At 55.7% G+C, this 24,270-nt stretch overlaps 2 protein-coding genes across 3 annotated transcripts; one reads left to right on the forward strand and one right to left on the reverse strand.

Moving 5' to 3' along the window:
* Nucleotides 1-674: 674 nt before the first annotated feature.
* On the reverse strand, nt 675-5,528 carry RITA1 (RBPJ interacting and tubulin associated 1). Of its 2 annotated transcripts, XM_044244228.1 has the most exons (5): nt 5,267-5,528; nt 4,950-5,092; nt 4,213-4,575; nt 1,504-1,757; nt 675-848 (listed from the first exon to the last, which is right to left on the reverse strand). In XM_044244228.1, exons 3-5 carry the CDS (start codon nt 4,518-4,520, stop codon nt 730-732), a joined length of 681 nt encoding a protein of 226 aa, XP_044100163.1. In that variant the 5' UTR covers nt 4,521-4,575; nt 4,950-5,092; nt 5,267-5,528; the 3' UTR covers nt 675-729. The 2 variants fall into 2 exon arrangements, with proteins under 2 accessions (XP_044100163.1, XP_044100162.1); XM_044244227.1 differs by having other exon boundaries at nt 675-1,757.
* Nucleotides 5,529-5,797: 269 nt separating this feature from the next.
* DDX54 (DEAD-box helicase 54) lies at nt 5,798-23,927 on the forward strand. The gene is made up of 20 exons (XM_044244229.1): nt 5,798-5,996; nt 8,374-8,503; nt 10,116-10,186; nt 10,289-10,477; nt 10,575-10,624; nt 11,676-11,717; nt 11,836-11,931; nt 12,622-12,743; nt 12,854-12,915; nt 12,992-13,123; nt 14,438-14,648; nt 17,046-17,180; nt 18,500-18,730; nt 18,824-18,897; nt 19,457-19,666; nt 20,365-20,507; nt 20,594-20,707; nt 21,338-21,442; nt 21,692-21,804; nt 23,321-23,927. The coding sequence occupies exons 1-20, from the start codon at nt 5,823-5,825 to the stop codon at nt 23,551-23,553; spliced, it is 2,637 nt and encodes an 878-aa protein (XP_044100164.1). The 5' UTR covers nt 5,798-5,822; the 3' UTR covers nt 23,554-23,927.
* Nucleotides 23,928-24,270: the final 343 nt, after the last annotated feature.

Consider the following 24,270-nt stretch of genomic DNA (forward strand, 5'->3'; position numbering starts at 1 on the left):
AAACTAACTCTGAAAATTCTAGGAGTTTAAACATCTTGCGTGTTTGCAAAGTGTGCCAAGAGTGTGGCTGGTTTGCTTTGCTCACGGCCCGCCTGACCCCTGTAGGCACCTGCATGTGTGTTCATGGTCCTGGCCACCGTCGGTCCCTTCCAGACTGCTCCTCCACATGTCCGCTCGTCCCCTTGGAGGTGATGAACCAACGATGTGGCTGCCAACTGGGCTCTCTAGAATCCCAGTGCTTCTTGGAGGTGCAATGCAGGGAAATGGGGACACAGGCCAAAGCCTAGCCCCCACCCAAATCCAGCAGGATCCTGGGATTCTGGGTGCAACTCAGAGCGGAATAAGCGATCTGCCCCGGGGTGGTGCAGATAGCAAGCACCAGAGCCAGAGAGCAGGGCGCTCCTGGACTGCTTATGCCTCTTCGTCCTGGGTGCTCTCCACATCCCATGTGTAACTTTCCAGCCTTCTCAGACTTCTCCACTTGGCGGAGTCCTCATCACTCTGTGTTTTGGGAAACTGTGGGAAATGCAGGAAGCCCATGTTCTCAAACCTCATTTGTCCACTGACCACAGTTACAGTTTCTGCCACTTCACCGTATTTTTTAACTTTGTTATTTAATTCAACCCAGGCCTATGTTGGTCCTTACCCTAAGGAAAATAACATTAGTCAAGGCATGTCTTTGATGAGCTACTGATACATTTTTAATATGTGAAAATAAATACATGATTATTAAAATAAAAATATGTCCACCCACGTGTCACCCAGGTCCTCTGCTCCCCAAGGTCCATTCACTGTGCCTGGGAAAACTCCAGATTCAGCTGGAGACGCATCTTGAGCAGGAAGCTTGGCTGGAAGGAAGAAGGGACCCACCAGGTTGGTGATCATGCCACTTACCCACCTGTGGCAGCAAGAGGATGTTGTGGGAGTGATGGGGGAGTGGCGGACCCCTCCCAGGGGCACCCTAGGTTGGCACTCATACGGCCGGTAGCTCTAGCAAGAGTGGAACAGACATCTCAAGGGGCAGCCGTGAATCCCCATGGTGGGGTAAAAGATAGGAAGAAACTGGCGGTTGTCAGCATAAAGGGAGGCACTGCCCTCTCTCACTATGTCTGACCCCATCCCCCACTCCCCACCCCTGAGCACATCACCAGTGCCTCATGGTTACCTAGGAGACTCTGGTATGCCCTCCTCTGAAACTGGGCCCCTCACAGTAACCCTGCAGGCAGTCCTGATGAGAGGACCAAGAAACTTATTTCCAAGGGGGCTTCGGTTTCTGGGAGGCCCCCCCTTGCTGAGGGGCGGTTGGCACTGAAACACGAACCGAGCGAGCCCTGGGCGTCACTAGGGGACTCTGGAAGGTCACCCCCGATGGGGAAGGCCTGGGATCCCGAGCCCCGCTGGCGTGGGGGGCACTGGCGGGTGGGCGACCAGTGCTGGGGACATTCAGGTGTGTGAGGGAATGAGAACGTTCCCGCCTCCGAGGCTGTGGAGAGTCTAACCCACCCCTGCACAGCTTCTGGGAGTCTGTCGCCACCGTGGGCTCTGTCTTCAACGGACCAGCTGGGTGAATGGCTCGCAGTGGGGTCTCCCTGGGGCGGGACGAGTAGCTGCCCCTAGGGGTGGCTGGGGGGGTCCAGAAGAGGGCATGGAGTTTGGCAGCGCCCCCCTTTGCCATACACGGGCCTTCCCAGGTGGTGCCCTCGGGTCGGGAGCCAAACAGCGACTCATCACAGTAAGAAGGAGTGTGGCTGATCAGTCTGGCAAAGGGAAAAGAAATGCAGTGAGCTGGGGGAATGAACAAACCCTAAAAACCTTAAGCCCCCATCTCCTGCCATCTGCAGTAGCAGCAAGTCTGTTGCTTTTCCCCTGCCAAGGAGCCCTCTCCTGCACCCTGACCTCCCCCCTTTCCCTTATGCATGTCCAGACCTGGCTAATTTGCATATTCCATCTTCCTGGCCACACTGGCTTGGGAAAGGCCACAGGACTCATTCCGTCCAATGAGCGCCTGCCTTAGGACCCTTGTTGAAACTACTAAGAAAGATGTTTGCCAACTGGCCCTCATAAGACGGCCTCCAACAACAATTTGAGCCCTGGACAAACAAGCCTTAAGTATCCTTTTTCTGCTGAAGCCAGCTTGGGCAAGTTTTCTGTCACTTGTATCTCAGAGTCCCAGTTAATATAGCCCCAATCTTTACAGTCTTGACTTTTTTTTTTTTTTAATCTCCAATTTTCCTTCTCCCTAGTGGCCTTGTCAGCCAAGCTCTCTGCAGCCCTGTGGTCACTGTATTTGAAATGACACAGGGTGGTGCCTGGCCTTGAGAGGGCGCTCACTTTGAACTTGTGTTACAATGCTGACCTTGCCTCATCACTAGAGAAGCTTTTTGGAAATGTTTTGAGTATTTATTGAGGGCTCTTTAAGTGCAGACCCAGAACTCAGCACGTCATGAGCATCATCTCATTATTTATCACAAACGTCCACAGGAGGGAGATATGATAATCCCATCTTACAAACAAAAAAAGGAGGCATAGGGAGGGGAAGCCCCCCTCCTTTCACCAGCAAGAGGGTGGAGACAAGATTCAAATCCAGCCGGGCTCAAGGACCCAAGCTCTGGGATCAGCTTGTCAGATACAAGGGACTTCCAAGTTTCTCACCTTTAATGAGATTCACTCAGCAACTATTTTTTTCTATTAATCTCACAAATATTCACAATATGCCAGTGAGGTGTCAGCTCTATGTCTTTTGGCCAGGACTGAAAGTGCTTCTGTGTTCAAACCCCAAGTCTTTGAAAAGTCCACTTTTTGCCACTTGATTTAATTGCTCAAACCATAGCTGCTTGTTGCCTAGCTCTGTCTGGCACCAAAGGTTTTACTCAATAGCATTTCTCTCTCTCTCTCTCTCTCATGCACCTTCTCACTTGACACTCTCTAACCGTCAGCATCATGCACAAAATTCCATCCTCCAGGACAGCATGGAGTTGACCTCCCTTGTCATGGACACCACACCTCTTTGAATGTGGCCCACACTTACATCAGCGTTTTCAGCTACGTTGTAGGTGGCAGTGTTGCTAACGTCAACCTGACCCTACTTTACAGCCCCTACATCAAATGCATGGCACTCAAGCTGGCATAATAATAACAGACTCTCGCTTTTTCTCTCACTGAATTTTGTCTCCTTAAATAGGGACCATTCCCATTGTACTTCATTCCACCAATCCATGTCCCTCCTGGCTTGGAATGGACCCTAAATAGGATTGGCTAGTTGTTACGGACTGAAGTACATATTCCCGAAACTCACACTGATTTTGAAAGACATAATCAGGTTTAAACGCGGTCCTATAGGTAGGCTGTAAAGCAACAGGGCTGCTGTCCTTGTAAGAAGTGGGGAAACACCAAAAATGTACATGCTCACAGAGAAAAGGTCATATAAGAACAGGGCAAGGAAGTGACTCTCTGTAAGCCAAGGATAGGCTTCAGCCTTCTAGTACCTTGAACTTGGATGTCTAGCTTCCAGAACTGTGAGAAAACGGATTCCTGTTGTTCAAGCTTCCCAGTCCATGGTATTTTATTATAGTGGCTATAAATGACTAATATTCTAATCTTCAGTGTTTTGTCCAAACCACTGAGAAAAATAAACAAGAAAGAGCCCTGTGGCCCACCACTAGGCACATCCCTCCAGGCTGATATCAACCTGAAATAATCCAAATAACCTAATTCATTAACTTACAATAATAACTATCAGCATCAACTCTTGTTTTTCTAGCTTGTTCATGAAAAGGCGGCAAAAACTATTTCTGAAACAACTTGCTGAGACTGGGACCCACCACGTCTATGTCATTTCATGGATCAACCACATTAATTTTCTTACGCAAACTGGCTCTGTGATCTTGCTCTGTGATCACCTGACACCGTCCCACACACACACCGTGGACCTCACTGGCTTGGACTGTGGAATTTGGAAATGGATGTTCAACCATGGTTACCATCACTTACTGAGAGCTTCCTGTCAGGGTACTATGCCAAGCCCTCTACACACCTCACTTCATTTACTCTCAATAATCCCACTAGGTCCCATTTTCCACATCAGGAAACTGCAGCTCAGAGAGGTCAAGGTACTTGCCCAAAGTCACACAGCATATCAACAGCAAGGCTCTAATAGGAACCCACGTGGCTTCATGGGTACAGGAGTGAGTGTATATCACCCTATCCTGTTACCTGTATTTGTTCTTCTTCCTTGGTGTGAGGGTTGGGGTGCTGCCCCTGGAGGAGGTCTCACAGCTCCCATTGGTCCCTGAGGCCCGTGATGTCCCTGTGCCCACTCCACTGGTTCTGTTAGTATTCTCCACCCAGGGTGGGTCAAAGTCTGGTGGTGTGGGCCGGGTAGACGCAGGGCTGCCAAACAAAGACTCATCCACGTATGACGCCCTAGCCTTGACCCGGTGGCTGCCCCGGCAACGATGCTGAAGATGGAGGGTCTGCATCCCACTGACGGCCAGCTCCACAGGGGTCTTCATGCTGCCCATGGTTCTGCGTGATAGCAGGCATGCTTTGCCTGCCAGGTCCTGCCTCCAGGGCTCCCTGTGAAAGGGGGTCAGGGTGGCACCCGTCCTTGTCAGTCCCAGCAGAGGAAGATTAGGCTGTCTCTTAAGTTCCCAACCCAAGGACAAAAGGGGAGCTGCCAGTCCCAGGGGACACTTCAGAAATGTGTTCATCTGTCTTTTGGCTATCAGAACAAGAGGAAGAAGAGGTGCTACTGGCAAATATTTAATGAATATATATGCATTCCTAGCATACAGTGCTCAATGTTGAACGCTAGGAGGATGAAGACATGGGGCCTGTATCTATTTTGGCACCAATGAGAAAACTTAGCATGGTGGGATGGGGAGACAGGGCAGGTCCTTATATCCTGTATATGTTTATGGGGTGAACAACCAGCATTATCTCATGCCTACCTTGTGCAAAAAGCTTTACAAGCATTGTTTCATTTAATCCTCATAACAGTCCTTTGAAGCAGCTTTGGTTATGTCCATTCTACAGATGACAAAACTGAGACTTCAGAAGCCCACGTCACACCTGTAAGTCGCACCTAATAAAGCTAGAACAGTAGAAGAGAAATCAGAACCTGACAGAGGAGAGCAAAGTTTAAGCACTTAACCATTCTACGACTGGCGGGTCACACCCATCCCTCCAACTACCACATATTCCCCGCTCCCCAAGTCAGTGCCCGGTTTATATCCGAGGTCCCTACATTCTTGACTTATCTTCCTACCTGAGCATCTCCGTTCCAGGATGCCGGCTGTAACCTCAGCGCCCCCTCCTCACGAGGTCTGGACTCCGCGGCAGATGTCTCCGAGAACCCAGTTTATCTGCAGCCCAAACCCCGGAAGTCCCGGAGCCCTGGAGCCCAGGTACCTCGAGCCGTCTCCCACCCCTCGCCCCAGCCCCAGCCCCAGCCCCAGCCGCAGCCCCGGGAACCGTAAGGACCGACTCACGCCGCAGGCCAGGTCCTGGAGACGTGTGATCCGCGCGCGCAGCCCACGGCAACCAGCAAGGGGCGGGGCGGCGCGGCCGGAACCATCAGCACCGGGGGGGAGGGCACCCCGTTCCGGACGGCCCCGGCGTTTCCCCGAAGCCTCGGAGAAGGCCAGCTCAGGCCAGTCAGGGATGTGTCTGGGCATGCGCGCCAATCCTCCTGGGTCTACAGGTGAGGTAGTGGGCGGGGTGGGGGGGAGCCCGCATAGACGCGGTGCCCCCCCTCCCGGCCGCACCGTTGGTACGTCCCCGCAGGCCCCTCCCCCTCCCGGGTTCCCTGCACCAGGGCCCGCATGGCGGCCGGCAAGCTCCCGGCGGCCGGACCTCGGTCCCGCACTGCTATGGCCCAGTGGAGGAAAAAGAAGGGCCTGCGGAAGCGCCGAGGCGCGGCCTCCCAAGCCCGCAGCAGCGATTCGGAGGACGGCGAGTTTGAGATCCAGGCGGAAGATGATGCCCGGACCCAGAAGGTAGGAGCGCGGGGCCAGGGCACACTTTGGAGTCCGGGCCCCGGCTCCGCGCATCGCCCCGCGGTCTCAGTTTCCCCAGGTGGGGTGTGAGCACGGCTGAGGGTGGGGAGAGGTCGGCTGCCGGGGGTCGGGGACAGGACCGCCAGCCTGAGCACGTGTCTCTGTGCGGGTCACGCCCCGGCTCCCGACTCTAGAGTCTCTACGTTCAGGGGCTCGGGCCTTCGGGCCTTCCTGGCCGGCTTTTGGTCGCGGCCCCTCATTGGCTACCTCCTGCCCATGGGGCGGGTCCTAGCGCCCTTTGGTCCAATGAAAAGTGCGGGCGCCGCGGCACCGACTTGCAAGAGTTTGGGGGATTCTTGCCAGGTTGAATTGAGCGGAGGCCGGGCTCGGTGGCTTGATTCAGTGACGCCCCCAAGCCCCTGGGTAACCAACAGTAAATTAAACTCGCGTTTGCTGACCGCCTGGTATGTGCCAGGCTCCACACTAAGAACTTCCAAGCCTTATCATTTAATCCTCATATCAGCTCTGGGAGCTAACTGCTGCCATCCTCGTTTCCCAGAGAAGGACCCTAAGGCCTAGAGAGGTTAAGGAACTTGACCAAGGCTACACAGCTTGTGAACGGAAGAGCCGGTATTCAAACCCCTGGTTCCGGGGGGCCGTGCTTTTTCCACTACTGAGTGCCAACTATATGCAAAAGGCGGGTGTGAGCACCAAGGGGACATTATTTCCCACAGCCCTGTGCCCATCCCGTGCCTGGCACAGAGTGGGGATCAGGTAAGTAGATGAAAGAGTGGGTGTTTAGATGAAGAGAGGGATCTACGTTCCTCTAGGTCAGGGACCAGACTGGATCTTATTACGATTCCCCACCCCAGTGAAGCCAGTGCTTGGCATACAGTAAGTGCTCTAGAAATGTGGAGAAATTGCTAAAGCACAGGAGGGCAAGGTAGTTGGTGCCAAAGAAGAGCCCACCGATATGGTCCAGACGAAGAGCTTTGTCCTGGTGCAGCCCTGTGTTCAAATGTGGCCCAACCTTGGACTGGCTGTGGGACTTTGGAGAGGTTGCTTAACCTCTCTGTGCGACATCTGCAGAAAGCAGCAGTTTCCACATGCGTACAAGACAGAGGATTGTATGTGCCGCAAAGACTCATGAAAGGATTAAATTACGGTGTTCACTCGTTCTACTTATTCAGTAAATATTGCTGGGGCACCAGTGGGTTCCAGGCACTTTGTTTTCATGTGTCTAGAACAGAAGTTGGCAAACTCTTCCTGTTAAGGACCAGGTGGTAAATATTTTAGGCCTTATGGCGCCATATAAAGTCATCGTCTCCTTTGTTTGATGTTTTCACAACCTTTTAAATGTATGAAATCCATTTTTAGATCACAGACCATACTAGACACACTGGACTCTGACCCAGACCATTGTAGGGGCCCGCAGAGGGTTACAGAGGAGAGAACATAGACTCTTAAGTCAGGGTCCAAATCCCTGCTGGCTGTGAACATGGGCCATCACTTCATTGCCCTATGCCTCAGTTTCCTTCTCCGTAAAATGGACAGACTAATAGTGCTTACTTCACAGGGTTGCCGTGAGGATTAAAAGTGGGCGAATTTATACACATGCTCAGAGTGTCACTGGGCTTAGAGTGAATGCCACGAAAGTTTTAACCTTAGTATGAATTAGTGCTCCGTAAATGTTATTTCTGAGAGGAAGGGGGAACAGCTCTGTGGTCTGAGAAGGCTCCCCAGAGGAGAGGTCGGGGTTGGATATGGTTGTGCTAGGACAGGTGGGTCCTTTCCTGTCTAGGCAGGGTGGAGGCCTGCACAGGAGAGAGCAGAGCTGGGAGGAGTGATGGGTCAGAAGGGGGCTCGGGAGAGGGAGACAGGGCAGCGTGGAGGAGTGTAGTTCTGTACGCGGTACGTGTTTGCTTGGCCCTCTAGAGTTTAAATTTTGAGGGCTTTGGATGACAGATCAGGATGAAGACAAGGATGAGACCACCTTTTATGTGCTGGGTGCTGTTTTAGGCCTTCTACTTGGTCCTTGTATTCTTAACACACGCTATGAGACCTGTGCTCCTTTCTGTCATCCCCGTTTCCCAGATACGGAAACAGACTCGGGGAGATTTAGTGTCTCCCCTAAGGTCTCGCAACAGGTAAGTGACAGAGAGACAGAGTCGGGATTGAAACCTAGGCAGTCACTCTCTGCCCCCTGCCCTGCCCTGGCCCGGTCATAGGGGAGCCCTTTAGCAGAGAGGTCACGTGATCCGGCAGAGGCCTCTTCAGCGTGAATGGAGGGGCATCCACAGCAAGACAGCCCCTCTCCCTGCCCCCAGGGGTCTGCTTGTGCCGGGCGTGATGCTGCCTCTTCCATCCTTCCTCCCAGCTGGCACCTGGCAGACCCCTGCCCACCTTCCCCACCTCGGAATGTGCCTCAGACGTGGAGCCAGACACTCGGGAGATGGTACGCGCCCAGAACAAGAAGAAGAAGAAGTCCGGAGGCTTCCAGTCCATGGGTGGGTGAGCCAGCGTCCGAGGACTTAGGGGGAGTCGCAGCAGGGGCTCACCCTGCCCTCTGTGCTCTGGTCTCTGGTACTGATGTCGGCCCAGCACCGCAGTAGGCGTTGGGTAGACTGAGGTCGGGCCCAGTGTGAGAGCAGATAATGCAGACTCAGGGCAGCGCTGGCCCCAGAACAGGTGAGGCCGTTCAGGGTTTGACTGCAGGACGGGAAAGGGAGGAAAGGAGGAGCAGCACGTGGTATCGGGACACCTAGCTAGCAGGAAATAACGCCGAACCCTCTTTCTTCTTCTTCTTCTTCTTCTTTTTTTTTTTTTAAGATTTTATTTTTTTTTAAGATTTTATTTATTTATTTGACAGACACAGATTTATTTATTTATTTGATAGACAGAGATCACAAGTAGTCAGAGAGAGAGAGGGAAGCGGCTTCCTGCCGAGCAGAGAGCCTGATGCGGGACTCGATCCCAGCACCCTGGGATCACGACCTGAGCCGAAGGCAGAGGTTTTTAACCCACTGAGGCACCCAGGCGCCCCGCTCTTTCTTCTTCTTTACAAATGGTGCAAAGATTTAAATATCAAAGCGAATGTTTTCATGATTTCAAAAAGAAGAAGTCCTTTCTAAGTATGGTCTGAACATTGTCTGATGTGACTTTTTTTCGGTTAGATGTATGTTCACCAAAAAACACTGCAAACGGAGTTAAAATACATGCTGTATCCGGGACGTACTTGCATCCTTGGGGATGGATACAGGATTAACATCTCTAATATACAAAGAGCTTTTACAAATCAATAAAAAAAAGCTACCCTGATAGAAAATTGGGTGAAGAAAATGAGCAGTCGACTCACAAAAGGAATTTGGACGACGAATTAATATATTAAAACTGCTAAACTCTTATCCACAATTAGAGAAAAAGCAAATAGAAACATCCACACGTGGCTACTTTTTGCCTTCCTGGATGATAAATATGAAGCATTGACCCAAACCCAGCTACAATCACAGTGCTTCTTGTCCTTAGGCCTCCCATTGCCCTCCCATTGTCACAAAGCTGAGTCAGGGACAGTCTCAAAAGGCCACCTCCTCCCCCAGGCGGGGCCACGTGCCTCATTGGTCAGCACCCACACCCACGCCCATTGCAGGCCCTGGCCACTTCCCACTCTTCCCTTTTAGCTATAAAAAAATTTCAAATGCATTAAAAAAATAGGAAACAGTGAGTCTCCCCTTATCCGCCGCCAGTGTCTGTCCTGTTTCCTCCACAACTCCCCGCTTGTCCCCAGCATCCTGGAGGAATCTGACGAGAATGGCAGACGTGCCTTCTCGGTATCCCTGAATACCTCCCACGTGACCTTACCACACCTGCGGCAGGCACAGATTCTCAGCAGGGCCAAGACCCCAGTGGTCTCACGGTGCTGAGTGTGTGTGCAAGTCAGAATCCCACTGAGGTGTACCACCCCCCCTCCCCAGGGGGTAGGTGTGTCTCCTGAGGTTTGTTCTGTCGCCTTTCTTTTCTTCTTGCTGTTGATGTTGATGACATGGTCATCTGCCCTGGTTGGCTTTCTGTCGTGTGCTGCAGGGGCCTCCCTCCCCGTGACCATCCCTGTCTCTCTCCCAGGCTTGAGCTACCCGGTGTTCAAGGGCATCATGAAGAAGGGCTACAAAGTGCCAACACCCATCCAGAGGAAGGTACGAGACGGGACGGTTGATGGGGTTTGGGAGGAGGGGATGACCGACTTGGCCCTCCTGTCCAGCCTCTCGACCCCTGCCCCCCCACCTGCTTCCCTCCAGACCATCCCCGTGATCCTAGACGGCAAGGACGTGGTCGCCATGGCCCGGACTGGCAGTGGCAAGACGGCCTGCTTCCTCATCCCCATGTTCGAGCGGCTCAAGACCCGCAGCGCCCAGACGGGGGCCCGTGCCCTTGTCCTCTCGCCCACCCGCGAGCTGGCCCTGCAGACCATGAAGTTCACCAAAGAGGTGTGCTGAGGCTTGGGCCACTGGGCTGAGCTGGGGCCGGTTTGGGAGGCCGGCACAGGTGTCATCTCTCTGTCTCTCTCTCTTTCTCTCCCCTTAGCTCGGCAAGTTCACAGGCCTCAGGACCGCCCTGATCCTGGGCGGGGACAAGTAAGAGCCCCCTTGCTCCGTGCGCTGGGCTGCACCCTGCAAGCGTAGCCCGGGTCTCCAGGGTGCCCGATCCCCTGAGCCTGGGCAGCTTAGGAACGATGGCGGCTTCCCTGCATATCCCAAAAAGAAGGGGAAACGTGCAGTAAAACAGCACAAGAATTTCCCACACAACTCCCAGTGGGGGCTCGTGCTCACGGGGCAACCCGCGGTACACAGGGTCTGCCCTCGGGCAGCTCAGTTGTACCAACTTTCACACCTACGCCTAATAGTGAGCTGTTGCACAGAAATCAGGGAGTGTTTGCAGCCGCTCATATTTGAGAACTGTAGGGTTTCCTGATGCGCTGGTCCCATGTTTGCGGGTGGCAGACGCCATACCTGTTCTCCAGATGAGCAGACAGCACGTGATGGGCCCGGAGCCGCGGAACCTAGCCTCCTGCCCCGTCTCACAGCTTTTCCCTCACGGGGCGGCCCCTTCCTTGTTCTTCTTTCGGAATGTCACTGTGACCAGTCACTTTGGATTCTGAGTAGAATGTTTGGTTTTTAAGTGTTCCTTTGCCTGCATTGTATTTAGTTATCTGGGGAGCTCACGATGATCCGAGATACCTCACTAGGTGAGGCCAGACTCAAAATTTGGGCTCCTTCGGGTGTCCCGAGTGTTCCAGAGAAGGGCCAGAGTTAGGGCTGCGAACCTGGGGGTGTAAGCACAAGGACAGGGGTCCAGGCCGCCTGGAATCTTGAGGAGCTGGTGGTTCTGGGGCTAGTTGGTACCTGGCGCTGGAGGCAAAGGCAGGCTTGTGTTGGATTAGAGAGGGGTTGCAGGGAGTACCTGGGCAGAGCCCATCTCCTCGGGGAACTCTTCATGGTATCAGTCCTTCTGTGTGTTTGAACTTGTGTCTTGTCAGCACCTTTGTCCAGAACCTCTGTGATAGCCTTACCCTACCTCAGAGCCTAGGGGCGGGGTATGGGCCTCCCGTGGCCACCTGGAGAGGGAGAGGGTTTAAAGCAGCTGTTGTGTCAAACTGACACCTCCTCTCCCCCCACCCCACCCCAGGATGGAAGACCAGTTTGCTGCCCTGCACGAAAATCCCGACATGTGAGTTTGGGTTGAGGTCGGCGGTCTGGGGTCTCTTCCCTGATAGCCAGCTGCTGGGGAGTGTGAGGAAGGGTCTGCTGGGAGCCCCGGCTGACCTGACCTGCCCACCGCCTTCCAGAATCATTGCTACCCCAGGGCGCTTGGTACACGTGGCTGTGGAGATGAACTTGAAGCTGCAGAGCATAGAGTATGTGGTGTTCGATGAGGCAGACAGGTAAGGCCACATGCACTGCCCCACACACGTGCGCCAGGGTTTACCTCGAGGCCTGGAGGAAGGGTTTGGCCGGAAGAGACCAGCATGGCTGCACTCAAAGCAGTTTACCCCCACCGTGGGCCACAGACCCGAGGAACCACCGGGACTGATGGCTGCCTGCACCCAAAGTTTTTATTTTGTGTTTGTATGTTGTATTTCATTTTAGGCCTATGGGAGGAAACAGTAAAACAACAAACACATGGTTTTGTAGAAATACAAAGTAGCACAAAGCTGGGAGCAGGCTAGAGCCAAATAGTGGGATCATAACCCAGCTCTGAACTTGGGCACATCTGAGGGTCGGTGCCGGTCGGTGGGCTCCGGACAGGGGATCCACGAGCCCACACTGGCAGGTACTGGGAGAGTCCGCGCTTGGAAAGCATCCAAACCATGCCTGACACAGAGGGAGGGCCACTAGCATTGGCCTCGGAGCTGCGTAACTGAGAACAGACGAGGTTTTTAGGTCGTCACTGCCAGGGATCAGGTGGTCACAGGTGGTCACGCAGAGAAAATGTGAGCTAGAGAGTGAGGTAAAGAGTCATATGGGGCACACACCAGTGCACATGGCAGAGAGCGCGTCTGGGGCAAGGGCGACAGGTTTGGGACTCGCTGGAATGGGAGCCCCTCACCCAATCCCTGCCCTCTGTCCCCCAGGCTTTTTGAGATGGGCTTTGCCGAACAGCTGCAGGAAATCATTGGCCGCCTCCCTGGGGGCCACCAGACTGTTCTGTTCTCTGCCACGCTGCCCAAACTGCTGGTGGAGTTCGCCCGGGCGGGTGAGTGAGCCAGGGTGGGGCTGGGGCTGCCACTGCTCAGGGGTCTGGGGGCTCGTCCTCCTGTCCCTACCCACCACCCACCCCCAACACCCTCCCTGTGCCACCCGCAGGCCTCACGGAGCCTGTGCTCATCCGGCTCGATGTGGACACCAAACTCAATGAGCAGCTTAAGGTGAGGCTCCACCCGGGCCCCTTCTGGTGCCTGCAGTCGAGACCCTGTGAGCCCACCTTGGCCCCTCTCCCCGCAGACCTCCTTCTTTCTTGTGCGTGAGGACACCAAGGCTGCCGTGCTGCTCCACCTGCTGCGCACCGTGGTGCGGCCCCAGGACCAGACGGTGGTGTTTGTGGCCACGAAGCACCACGCCGAGTACCTCAGTGAGGTAGGGGGTTGGGGAAACCAACACTGGGCCACCCTCCTGGGAACCACCACCACCTCCTCCCTGGCCAGCTTGGAGCTGCAGTTCTGGGTGAGGCCACTAGAGGGCAGCACCAGAGCAGGACACCAGGCTGGCCAGGGCCGGTCCTCTTTTATTCTTTAATTTTTTATCATAAAGATTTCCAGGGGCTCCTGGGAGGCTCAGTCAGCTATGCATCTGCCTTTGGCTCAGGTCATGATGCCCGGGTCCTGGGTTCGAGCCTCACAGCGGGCTCCCTGCTCAGCGAGGAGCCTGCTTCTCCCTCTCCCTCTGACCGTCCCCCTGTTCTCTGTCTGGCTCTCTCGTGTGTGCATTCTCTGTCTCTCTCTCTCTCAAATAAATAATAAAATCCTTAAAAAAAAAAAAAAAGAATTCCAAACACATATTAACGTCAGCAAATAGCATCATGAACTCCCAAGTACTCAGTGATCGACTCATGCCTTGTCTTGATTCCTCTGACACTCTCCTACATCCGAGTTACTTTGAAGACTCTTCCCTGCCCCAATCCTGCCATTTTCTGTAGATTTTCAGTGTCCCGTGTAATTCACGTTCTAAAACGGAAGCGTCCCCTGCGAACTGGAAGCTGGAAAAAGTATTCTGAGCTTCCGGCAGCAGCGTGGTGGAGTTTTTCCATACCTGTGCAGCTGGGACCCTCGGCATGGGGCCGTCCGGGTGCCCCAGAGGCTGCCTGGGCCCCTTGCCAATCGTTGCCACTCCCCCGGGGCGGCCACCCCTGAGGTCTGTTATCTGAGGACACGGTTCACTGGGTTTCACATGGTTGTTGTGCATTTAACGGTGCTTTCTTTGTGCAGCTGCTGGTATCACTGATGAATAAAACCAAAATAGTAGTTTTAATGCGCAGTTGACACTGTCACGGAACTTCTTATGTCCCAGGCCCTGTGCTCGGCCCCTGTATGGGTGTTAACTCATTTAATCCCCGTCACAAAGCCACAAAGAAGGTACTATCGGCCTTCCCCACGCTACAGATGAGGAAAGCAAAGGCACGGAGAGGTTAGGGAACTTGCTCAAGATCACACAGCTTGTTAGTGGTGGAGGCAGGATGAGTTTGGTGTCCTGGGCTGGGACTTCCCTCTGGGAGACCTCCACCCGTGTCCGCAGCTGCCCCATAGAGCTGGGATTCCGACCAGAGGTTCCTGCCCCCCAGAACCCACGGTCTTCCTATCCCATCCTCACACCCCCGCCGAGGCTTGGCTCCCTCGCCCGCCTCCGGCAAGCCCTCTCACCCGTTTCCCTCCCTCTTGTCTTCACTCTGAGCAGCTGCTGACAACACAGGGGGTGAGCTGCGCCCACATCTATAGTGCCCTGGACCCGACGGCCCGCAAGATCAACCTGGCCAAGTTCACCCACGGCAAGTGCTCCACCCTCATCGTGACGGACCTGGCGGCCCGCGGCCTGGACATCCCGCTGCTGGACAACGTCATCAACTACAGCTTCCCTGCCAAGGGCAAGCTCTTCCTGCACCGTGTGGGTGAGGAGCCCGGGACCGGGCCTGGCCCAGGGTGGGAGCTGAGCGTGCAGGGCCAGCGCTCTGGGGAGAGACCTGGAGGCCTGGGGAAGGGTCCCCCAAGTTTGTGGCTCAGGGATGTGGCCCAGGTCTTCCCACAGCTCGGAGCAGCTCTGGAGGCCCCGTTCTGGGCTCTCTCTCCCTGTCCTGTCCCGGGGCCCCATGACATACTGCTCAGCCCCCTCCTCCTCGCGGTCCTCTCCCGAAACTCTGCCATTTTAGTTCCTCTCCTTTAAACCTTTGCAAGGCCGAACTCTGCCTCCTGTTCACCCAGCCAGACGGCAGGGAGCTCCGGGCTTTCTCGAGTCCGCACGCGGGGCCCACCTTCCTCTCTGCCCTCCCAGGCCAAGTACTCTATAATTTTTCGGGGATAAAAGTAAGGCAGCCACATAGTCAGAAAAGTGGGAAATGAGCCAAAGCACATAGAAGGCAGTAAGCCACGCGCCTGTTACTGGTGATGCGACAGCAATTGGTGCCGCCCAGCGCGCCTGTCGGGCCCGGGTGTGAGCATTTTACTGGCTCTTTCCATCTTCACAACCATCCTGGGTAGCGGGTGCCAACAGCATAGCCCTGTTTTATAGACAGAGAAACTGAGGCCAGAGAGGTTCATAACTGGCCAGGGGTCATGCAGATAGCAAAGTGGGGCAGCTGGGGTTGGAACCCCCCCTTCATTGTCCCTCCTTACCTCCCTGCTGGCACGGCTGTCATTCTAGTGGGTCTCTTGTCACTGCTGCCTTTTGAAAAATCGTGATAAAGTATACGTAACACACAATTACCATCTTAATCATTCTTAGGTGTACGTTCAGAGACATTAAGTACATTCATATGGTTGTGCCACAGTTAACCGCCTCCAGAACCTTCTCATCTTTCCAAACTGAAACTCTGTTCTCATTAACACTAATACCCTGTCCTCCCTTCCCCAGCCCCAGGGAACCACCATTCTATTCTCTTTGCTTTTTTTTTTTTTAAACTCAGAACTGTGCGTGCTTCATTTGTAAACACAAATAAGTTAAATGCACATCCGTGAGAAAAGAATCTGGAGGGCAGGTTCCGTATGATTGAACATCGTTGAATAAGTAAATTTGGACTCCCCGTGCTGGGCCCCGGGGGACTTGCTTCCACCTTCAGTCGGGGCATGTGGGAGGCCTCCGTCTGGGCCCCGGACTGCAGGTCTGGAGGCCTGGGCTCCCTGTTGGTTCCTGCTCGCTGTGTCCATGGCCCTGGGGAGAGCTGGCTTGCAGGTTCCTTGAGGGGCACAGAACCCCCACAAAGGGAGTTCCTCATGTGCTCTGTGACCCGCAGTGTTAGTCAGACCACCCCAAATGAATCTTGCAAACTTGATGACACTTTGTTTTTGCGAGATGCAGAAACAAGCCAAAGGTAACGTTACACTTGGATTCACTTAACACAGAATTAGAATCACGCTGGACATTCTTTCCTGTCATTTTTTTCTTGCATCAGTGTATGTCGTGTATGTTTTCTGTTCACCATGAAGCATCACTCTTTGACGGGTTGGCAAATCTGTTTGTAAAGGGCCAGATAGTAAATGCTTTAAGCTTCAAAGGCATATAATCTCCCTGATTTCTGCCATTGTAGCTTGAGTGCAGCCTTAGAAAATATGTAAATGAAGGAGCATGGCTGAGTGCCTATAAAACTTTATGGACACAAACAGGTCAGGGGCCAGCTCTGGTCACTGGCCACAGTTTGCTGGCCCGTTTCCTCACCTGTGTAATTCGCACCATGTGATTATCAGCTAAGCCGTTTAGCCCAGCCTCTGTCAAGTCCTTTTTTTTTTTTAAGATTGTATTTATTTATTTGATAGAGACACAGCAAGAGAGGGAACACAAGCAGGAGAAGTAGGAGAAGGAGAAGCAGGCTTTCCACGAACAGGAAGCCCAATGTGGGACTTGATCCCAGGACCCCGGGATCACGACCTGGGCCAAGGCAGATGTTTAACATCTGAGCCACCCAGGCGCCCCTCTGTCAAGTCTTGAAGTGGTTTCCGACTTGGGCTTGTTGCCGGCAGAGCTGCTGTCGACATTATTGAACGTGCACCTTTGGATCCTTGGTTATTTCCTCCGGGAAAATCTCCCAAAACAGGGATGCCAAAGACTTTTGATATTGATATGAGCACATGTGGCCTCATCTTTATTTCTGCCTACTTCCCAGAGCACTTTGTGGGCTCACACACATGTGCAGGGAACCCTAGTGACCATTGCTGCCCCTTCTCACAGTCGAGGACAGCAGCTCAGTGAGATGTGGCCTTGGCCTGACCCGTGCCCTTGGAGTCGGACCAGCCGGACTCATGCTGGGCTGTAGGGCCCTTTGTCTTTGCTTCAGCTTGACCTTTTTTCCCCACAGGCCGCGTGGCCCGGGCTGGCCGAAGCGGCACGGCCTACTCCTTGGTAGCCCCGGACGAGGTCCCCTATCTGCTGGACCTGCACCTGTTCCTCGGCCGCGCCCTTACCCCTGCCCGCCCCCATGAGGGGTCCTCAGGTGAGTGGAGGCCAGGAGATTGGGGCAGGAGGTCCCTGGGGGTCCGCTGCATAGCCCACGGTGCAGGGAGAGAGGCTGTACTGGCTCTGGGTGGAGGCAGGCCTGGATTGGACCCTAGGGCAAAAGCCCTATATTTTAAACTCAGAATTTCACATAAAAATCCGGATTTCTGATGTCTCTTGGAAAGCAGCTGGGTCTGACTGCCAAGTCTACCTTTCCCTGAGGTTGTTGTACGGGCCATCTGGGCCGTGCGCCCTGGATAGAAGGGCCTCCAGGCCCACTGCACGCCCACCTTCCTTGCTTTTTTGTCTGCCCGGCCCCTGTGGGCATCTGTTTGAGACCCTGCCCTTGACTGTTTCTGGAACAGCCCAGGCAGGCAGAGGGAGACTGAAGTTCTTAGAACTTTCCCAGAGTCTCTGGGGTGGGACTGAATGGGTCCGGTGACGGCGATCATGGTAGCCTCCTCCTGCGGTCCTACTGTGTGTCGGGCCCTTAGTGCACCTTGTCTCCTGTGTCTATCTGAGAACACAGGAGGGTTGCTTTATAGGTGAGGCCAGGCCACTAGTCCCATGTTGCTTGTTACTCAGCAGGGAGTTGGGAGCCCAGAGTCAGGAAGCCAAGTGTAAATGGAGCCCGTGCACAGGGCACCCTGTGCCTTCTCTGAGCACCCCATGTGCCACGTCCGGGTTCCAGAGCACCAGGAGCACCTGCAGCTCAGCCCTTTGTCCAAATGCAGATTCCGGAGCCCTTGGCAGACCTCCTGGGTCGACACTAATTAGTGGGGGTGCGAGGGGCAGAGAGAGGGAAGGAGCCCCCACAACAGCGTCCCAGCAGAAGCCGGGCACTGGGTAGACATCTGTTGGGGGTGGCCATCCTGCACCTGCCCCAGAGCTAGCCAGCATGGGTGGCCCGGCTCTCCAGCCAGTGCGGGGGCCGAGTCCGGACAGCACTCTGTGGCATGCTGCTGGGCAGGACTAAACCTCTGCTGAGCCTCATGTCCTCTTCTGTAGTGTGGGGTTGTCCGGCGGTCTTGTGGGAGAGTCAGTGGAAAGAGCGAGCTGGTGAATGGCTTGGGCTCTGCAGGTTGTACAACCTACAGCAGCTCCTCTAAGTCCGACAAAGACAGAACACAGCTAGAGGGGTTCTTCCCGAAAACAGGCAGCCACTGTGGACACGTGGTTGAGCTCTTTCAGCTGGCCGGCCAGAACCGCGGCTCCATCCCTGGGGACGATGTGATTTGGGGCCAGGGCGGGGAGGGACGGCTGCAGGCAGGGGGCCAGGCCACAAGGCCTCCGACGGGCTCCGTGTGTGGCTGGCAGGTGCGGGTAGCGTGGACGGCGTGCTGGGCCGGGTGCCACAGAGCGTGGTAGACGACGAGGAGAGCAGCCTGCAGGGCACCCTGTCGGCGTCGCTGGAGCTGCGGGGCCTGGCCCGGGTGGCCGACAACGCCCAGCAGCAGTACGTGCGCTCCCGGCCCGCGGCCTCGCCCGAATCCATCAAGAGGGCGAAGGAGCTGGACCTCGCGGAGCTGGGCCTGCACCCCCTCTTCAGTGAGTCCCCGTGGGGGGTGGTTTGGGACAGTGCGCTGCGGGTGGGCCCTGCGGAGCCTCCCCAGCCTCACGCCTCCTCCCCGTCCCCACCAGGCTCGCGCTTCGAGGAGAGGGAGCTGCAGCGGCTGAAGCTGGTGGACAGCATCAAGAACTACCGCTCACGGGCAGTGAGTAAGGGGGTGGGAGAGCCTGCAGGGGCCAGGGTCCCGGAGGCTGCTATGGAGCAAGGACTGTGGCCAAGCTCCTGACCCCAAGCCAGACCCCAGTGGGGCTTTTCCTCTGAGCTTGCGGCTCTGCCCCCTCAGCATCTCTAGACATGCCCCTTGTTCTGGAACTGTCCCTGCTAGTCTGCAGCGGGTACCCTGTGTGGTAGCCATTTCCTGCCGCTTCTGGGGGGGTGGTGACATATGTTGGGCCTGTCAGTGGCTTCCAGCTGGCTTTTAGTCACCTTTCATGCCCTCTTGACTCACACTGGGCACCCCACTGGGGTGCCAGGTAAACCGGGATCAAAATGCCACTCTCACTTGTCCCAGCTATGTGACCTCGGGTTGGTGACTTTCCCTCTCTGGGCCTCCTTTCTAATGGTGAAATGCAGGTAACCAGAGTACCAACCTCACAGAGTTGGAAGGACCTGTGGAGGAATGCCGCAGAGAGCCCCACCAGGCTGCTGAGGGCAGGGCTGGGTAGGAGGCCACTGGGGGAAGAACTGGTGTGTTCCCTCTGCAGACCATCTTTGAGATCAACGCCTCCAGCCGGGACCCGAGCAGCCAGGTGATGCGTGCCAAGCGGCAAAAGGACCGCAAGGCCATTGCCAGCTTCCAGCAGGGGCGGCAGGGGCGGCAGGAGGACACAGCTGGCCCAGCCCCCAGCTGCCCGGCATCCCAGGAAGAGAAGCCCGAGGAAGAGGAGGAAGAGGCAGCAGGAGAGAGTGTGGAGGTACTGCTCCCACCTTTAACCGCCCCCTGCCCCCGGCCCAGCTTCTACCCCCAGGCCCAGTCTCTGAGGTCTACCAGGACGTTCCTCTCGTATTTGATTTGCACCGAGGGCTCAGTAGCCAAAAAATACAGGTTAAAACTTCCTGGACTAGTCCATAGTATACAGAGCAAGGCGAGGCCCAGAGAGGGGCAGGGCCTTGCCTTGGTCACACAGCCTGAGAGACCAGCCTGGGGCCGGAAAGGGGTTTTGCCCCAGTTGGCCCCCAGCTTCCTCCTCTTACACCCGGCCGGCTCTTCTGGTGCCGAGGTCATCCTACAGTGCAGACCAGGAAACAGAGCACAGATAGAAGTACCAGACTTTTATTTTTATTTATTTGTTTTCTTTTAAAGATTTTATTTATTTGTTTAACAGAGAGAGAGAGACACAACAAGAGAGGGAACACAACCAGGGGAAGTGGGAAAGGGAGAAGCAGGCTTCCCACTGAGCAGGGAGCCCGATGGGGCGCTCAATCCCAGGAACCCGGGATCACGACCCGAGCTGAAGGCAGATACTTAATGATGGAGCCATCCAGGCACCTGGAAGTATCAAAGTTTTAAAGTCCCGGAAGCTGCTGGCCCTTAACTCTAGCCGGATTGGCAGGTGAAAGGCCAGTGGCTTCCCCAGGGGCTGCAGGTGTGACACTGGTGTCCATCTGCCAGGATGTCTTCACGGAGGTCATGGGACGGAAGCGGCCACAGCCGGGACCTGACCGGGGAGCCAAGAGGCGGAGGGAGGAGTTCCGGCTTCGGGACCAGGAGTTCTACATCCCCTACCGGCCCAAGGACTTCGATAGTGAGCGGGGGTGAGTGGCTGGTTCTGGGGTCAGGCAGATGGGGCCTGATGGGCCCCCCACTGACTCTGTGGCATGTCCCCTCCCTTTGCCTGCAGCCTGAGCATTGGTGGGGATGGGGGCGCATTCGAGCAGCAGGTGGCTGGAGCTGTCCTGGACCTGATGGGGGACGAAGCCCAGAACCTGACCAGAGGCCGGCAGCAGCTGAAGTGGTGAGCCAGCAATCGAGTTAGCGAGCACACGCGCCCTGTTGCCCCACACAGGAGGCAGGTGGGCTCCCATTTGCTCCCCCAGAGCAGGAAATATCACCCCCTCACATTCGATTGTGTGCAGTGTGGACTGTGAGCCCTTCTGTATCGTCCCACGTGCTCGCGCACAGCAAGAACACTGACCCCATCACCCCCGCACCACAGCCTGTGCCCGTGATTTGATCGTACACAACAGGGATTTGAGTCCATCTGTCCTTCCTGCCGGCTCGTCTTTCTCGACAGAGCTCATGACCCGTCTCTCCCATTTGGACTCTGGTTCAAGAGAAATGGCGTGACTCAACCCAGGGTCACCAAGCCAGGAGGTAGCAGAGTAGGATTGGTACCTCACTGGGCCCCTAACCCTGATCCAGGGACCCCAATTCCCAGTGACCCCCACACCATCTTTTGAGACCTGGGCTGCTAGGAAGAGGTGAGGAGGGGCAGGCAATGGGCCTTAATTGAGCACTTGCTGTATGCTGGACATGGGCCAGCTGCCTCCCTTGTGAGGGTGGGGAAGAAACAGGCGCCAAAGGAAAGTAGGCTGCGCCAGGCCACCTCCTTCCACATCAGCTCTCCCAACTCCATCTCCTGCAGGGACCGGAAGAAGAAGCGCTTTGTGGGACAGTCAGGACAGGAGGACAAGAAAAAGATCAAGACAGAGAGCGGCCGCTACATCAGCAGCTCCTATAAACGGGACCTGTACCCGGAGGGGCGGGGCCGGGGGGCGGGGCGAGCAGCCCCTAGAGGCGGGCGCGGGTTGAGGGAGGGAACAGGGCAGCCTCTCTCATTGGGTACTCTGGATGTGGGGGCGGGGCTGAGCAGCTCCTGTTGCCCCGCCCCTAGAGGTGGTACAGGTATCTGCTGGAGGGGGTGCAGGACCTACTTCCTGCCCAGGTGTATCTAGGGCATCATGGTACTGCACGTTGTCTCCTTAACTCGGCTCCCCAGCTACCAGAAGTGGAAACAGAAACAAAAAATCGATGATCGGGACTCAGAAGACGAAGGAACGTCCCAGCAGCGAGGCCCAGAGCGAAGAGGTGGGAAGCGTGGAAGAGGCCAAGGTAGGATGGTCCTCAGAGCAGGTTGGCAAGTGTCCACTGGATCATCCCGGCCTTGGTTCTCTCTGTGAGGCTGCAGTGGGATGTGAACGGGCTCTGTCCGCTGAGCAGTGGGATGTGAACGGGCTCTGTCCGCTCCCCTCAGCGTCTGTCCTCTCTGGTTAGGTCTCTTACATTTCTTCCTCTGTCTGTCTCTGTCTCGGGTTTTCTCAGAAGCTTCCTCTCTGTCCCTCTCTGTCCCTCTCTCTTGCTGGGTCCCTGTTCCTCTCTTTCTCTCTCTGACTGTGCATCCCTGTCCCTGCTCCTCTCGGCCGCTTTCTCCTCATTCTGTCTTTGTTTCCTGTTCTTCCCGTCTCTCAGACTTTCTGTCTCCCTCGCCATTTCATTTTTTGTTTCCTTTCTTCCTCTGTCTTGGTCTTTCTCTCCCCTTTCTGTCTTCATCTCTGTTCCTCATCATATCTCTCCCTCTCTCTGCACAGGCATCTCTGTCTTTGGTCTCTTCTTCCCTCTCTCTCTGTGCTCTCTTTTCCCTCTTGGTGTCTCTGTCTGTCTCCATCTCTCTATGCCTCTGTGCACGTGCCCCTGCCTCCTCTGGGCCCCTCACCCCTCACCCCTCACGGCTCGGCTCCCGGTGTTAGCCACTGCTCTGGGTCTGCCTGTGGACTTCAGGAAGGAACAGCCATTTTCCCTCTGTACTTTGTCCTCCTTGGGGGTGATGGGTCCCTGTCTGGCACCCCGGCCCCTGTGGAGACATCTGGGGCCGCCGTAATGATCATCTGTGTGGAAGCCCTGAAAAGGTCACTCTTACGGGTGGGGAGGAGCCAGGCAGGGAGAGGGAACATGGTAGGGGAGGGGAGCCTAGGGTTTAGTGGGGAGCCAGGGAGGCGGGAGTGGGGGGAGGTGCCCTTCTATATCCCTGGGAGAGCAGGCTGAGGTGGGGCTGTGATGTCTACTGCTGCCGCTGTGTGACCTGGGGCCCAGCCCTTCCCCTCTCTGGCCTTCTCTGCCCTCTCTCCTGCCCAAGGAAGTGAAGCTAATGGCCTAACTGCAGTCTGTGGAAATAGGGATTGGAGTCTGTCTCAGTCAGTGCTGGATCCGCGGTGCCCAGCATAGGGCTCATGCTCAGTAAATCTCCATGGAGTGGTCTGTAATCATGATAGTGCACTTGGGAGGCCCTTACTGTGGGCTGGCTCTCGTCCCCCGCACTTTACACACCTCCTCCTCAACCGATTCCTCATTGGGACCCATGAGTCCCATAATTCACAGCGGGGAACCGAGGCTCAGAGTCTGAGAGGTCATGGCTGGGATTTGGACCCCGGAGGTGTGGGCTCAAGGGTCCATGCTGTTGACCATGGCAGCAGACTGTGGAAGCTTTATTGAGCACCTACAGTGAGCCAGACCCTGGGGCCACACCAGTGAACCCAGAATGGGTGGGAGTAGGGGAGAAGGTCTGGAAGCTTCCGGGAAGAGGAGGCCCTAGGAGTAGACCGGAAGGCTGAGCTCCCTGAATTCCCAACAGGTGCATCCCAGCCCCACAGCCCGGGTGCTCCCGCAGGCCGAGTGCGCTCAGAGCTCAAGACCAAGCAACAGATCCTGAAGCAGCGGCGCCGGGCGGAGAAGTTGCGCTTCCTGCAGCGAGGGGGTCTGAAGCAGCTGTCCGCCCGCAACCGGCGCCGAGCCCAGGAGCTGCAGAGGGGCGCCTTTGGCCGGGGTACCCACACCAAGAAGGGCAAGATGAGGAAGAGGATGTAAGGCAGTTGACCCTGCCCCATGGCTCCTCGCGTGCTGCAGGGGTGGACGTCAGTAGATGTTCCCAAGTGCCACCGTGTGCCTGGCCCTGGGCCAGCTGCTGGCGGAGCTCCCTGCAGGAGAGGGGTGCTGTCAGGCCACCCGGGGCCGCGGCCGCCTCTGCCCAAGGTGGAGCCATTCACACTCGGTCTTCAAGGATGCACGGGGGGTTGCCAGCCGCGTCGGGGCGGCCAAAACCCAAGTTGGCCACTCAGCTGCTGCTGCTTCCATGTGTTCTGGGTGGTTCACGAGTTAAGAGGTGGTGGCCACATGGGGCGAAGCCCTGAGTGCCTAAGGCCTGGTGATGTATTTTTAATGTAATAAACCTTTATTAAGCATCTCGAGCGGACTGGGAATGCAGTCTACCACGGAGCCGGAAGGGGCAGACCCAGCTATGAAAGCCCCAGCTACTGTGGCCAAAAGTCAAGAGAGTGGTGACTCGGGGTGGGAGGTGGGGTGTGGGGCAGAGGGCTCAGCGGCTCCTCCTCTGGCTGTGAAGGGGACTCACATGGCCCCCACCACACCCACAGGTCAGAACCTGTCCTGGCCTCCACCCTCCGAGCCCTGTGCTCTCCAGCCCCAGTGTGGGGTCCTGGGAAGGTTAAGGACAGCCTCCAGCAGTTGGATTCTCAGGCCACGGATCCAGAGCAGAGGAGGCCTTGTGACGGGTGCCCCACTTGT

The sequence above is a fragment of the Neovison vison genome, chromosome 3, assembly GCF_020171115.1.
Source record: "Neovison vison isolate M4711 chromosome 3, ASM_NN_V1, whole genome shotgun sequence".
Lineage (NCBI taxonomy): Eukaryota > Metazoa > Chordata > Mammalia > Carnivora > Mustelidae > Neogale > Neogale vison.

Bases quoted from the DNA above. Each gene is read 5' to 3' on its own strand.
- RITA1 (XM_044244227.1), bottom strand. From the start codon at position 4,520: ATGGGCAGCATGAAGACCCCTGTGGAGCTGGCCGTCAGTGGGATGCAG. The intron at 1,758-4,212 runs GTAACAGGATAG...TCCCTTTGCCAG, and splicing joins AGGAAGAAGAACAAATACAG to ACTGATCAGCCACACTCCTT.
- DDX54 (XM_044244229.1), top strand. From the start codon at position 5,823: ATGGCGGCCGGCAAGCTCCCGGCGGCCGGACCTCGGTCCCGCACTGCT. The intron at 14,649-17,045 runs GTGAGGAGCCCG...TTTTCCCCACAG, and splicing joins GCTCTTCCTGCACCGTGTGG to GCCGCGTGGCCCGGGCTGGC. The intron at 18,731-18,823 runs GTGAGTCCCCGT...CGTCCCCACCAG, and splicing joins GGGCCTGCACCCCCTCTTCA to GCTCGCGCTTCGAGGAGAGG.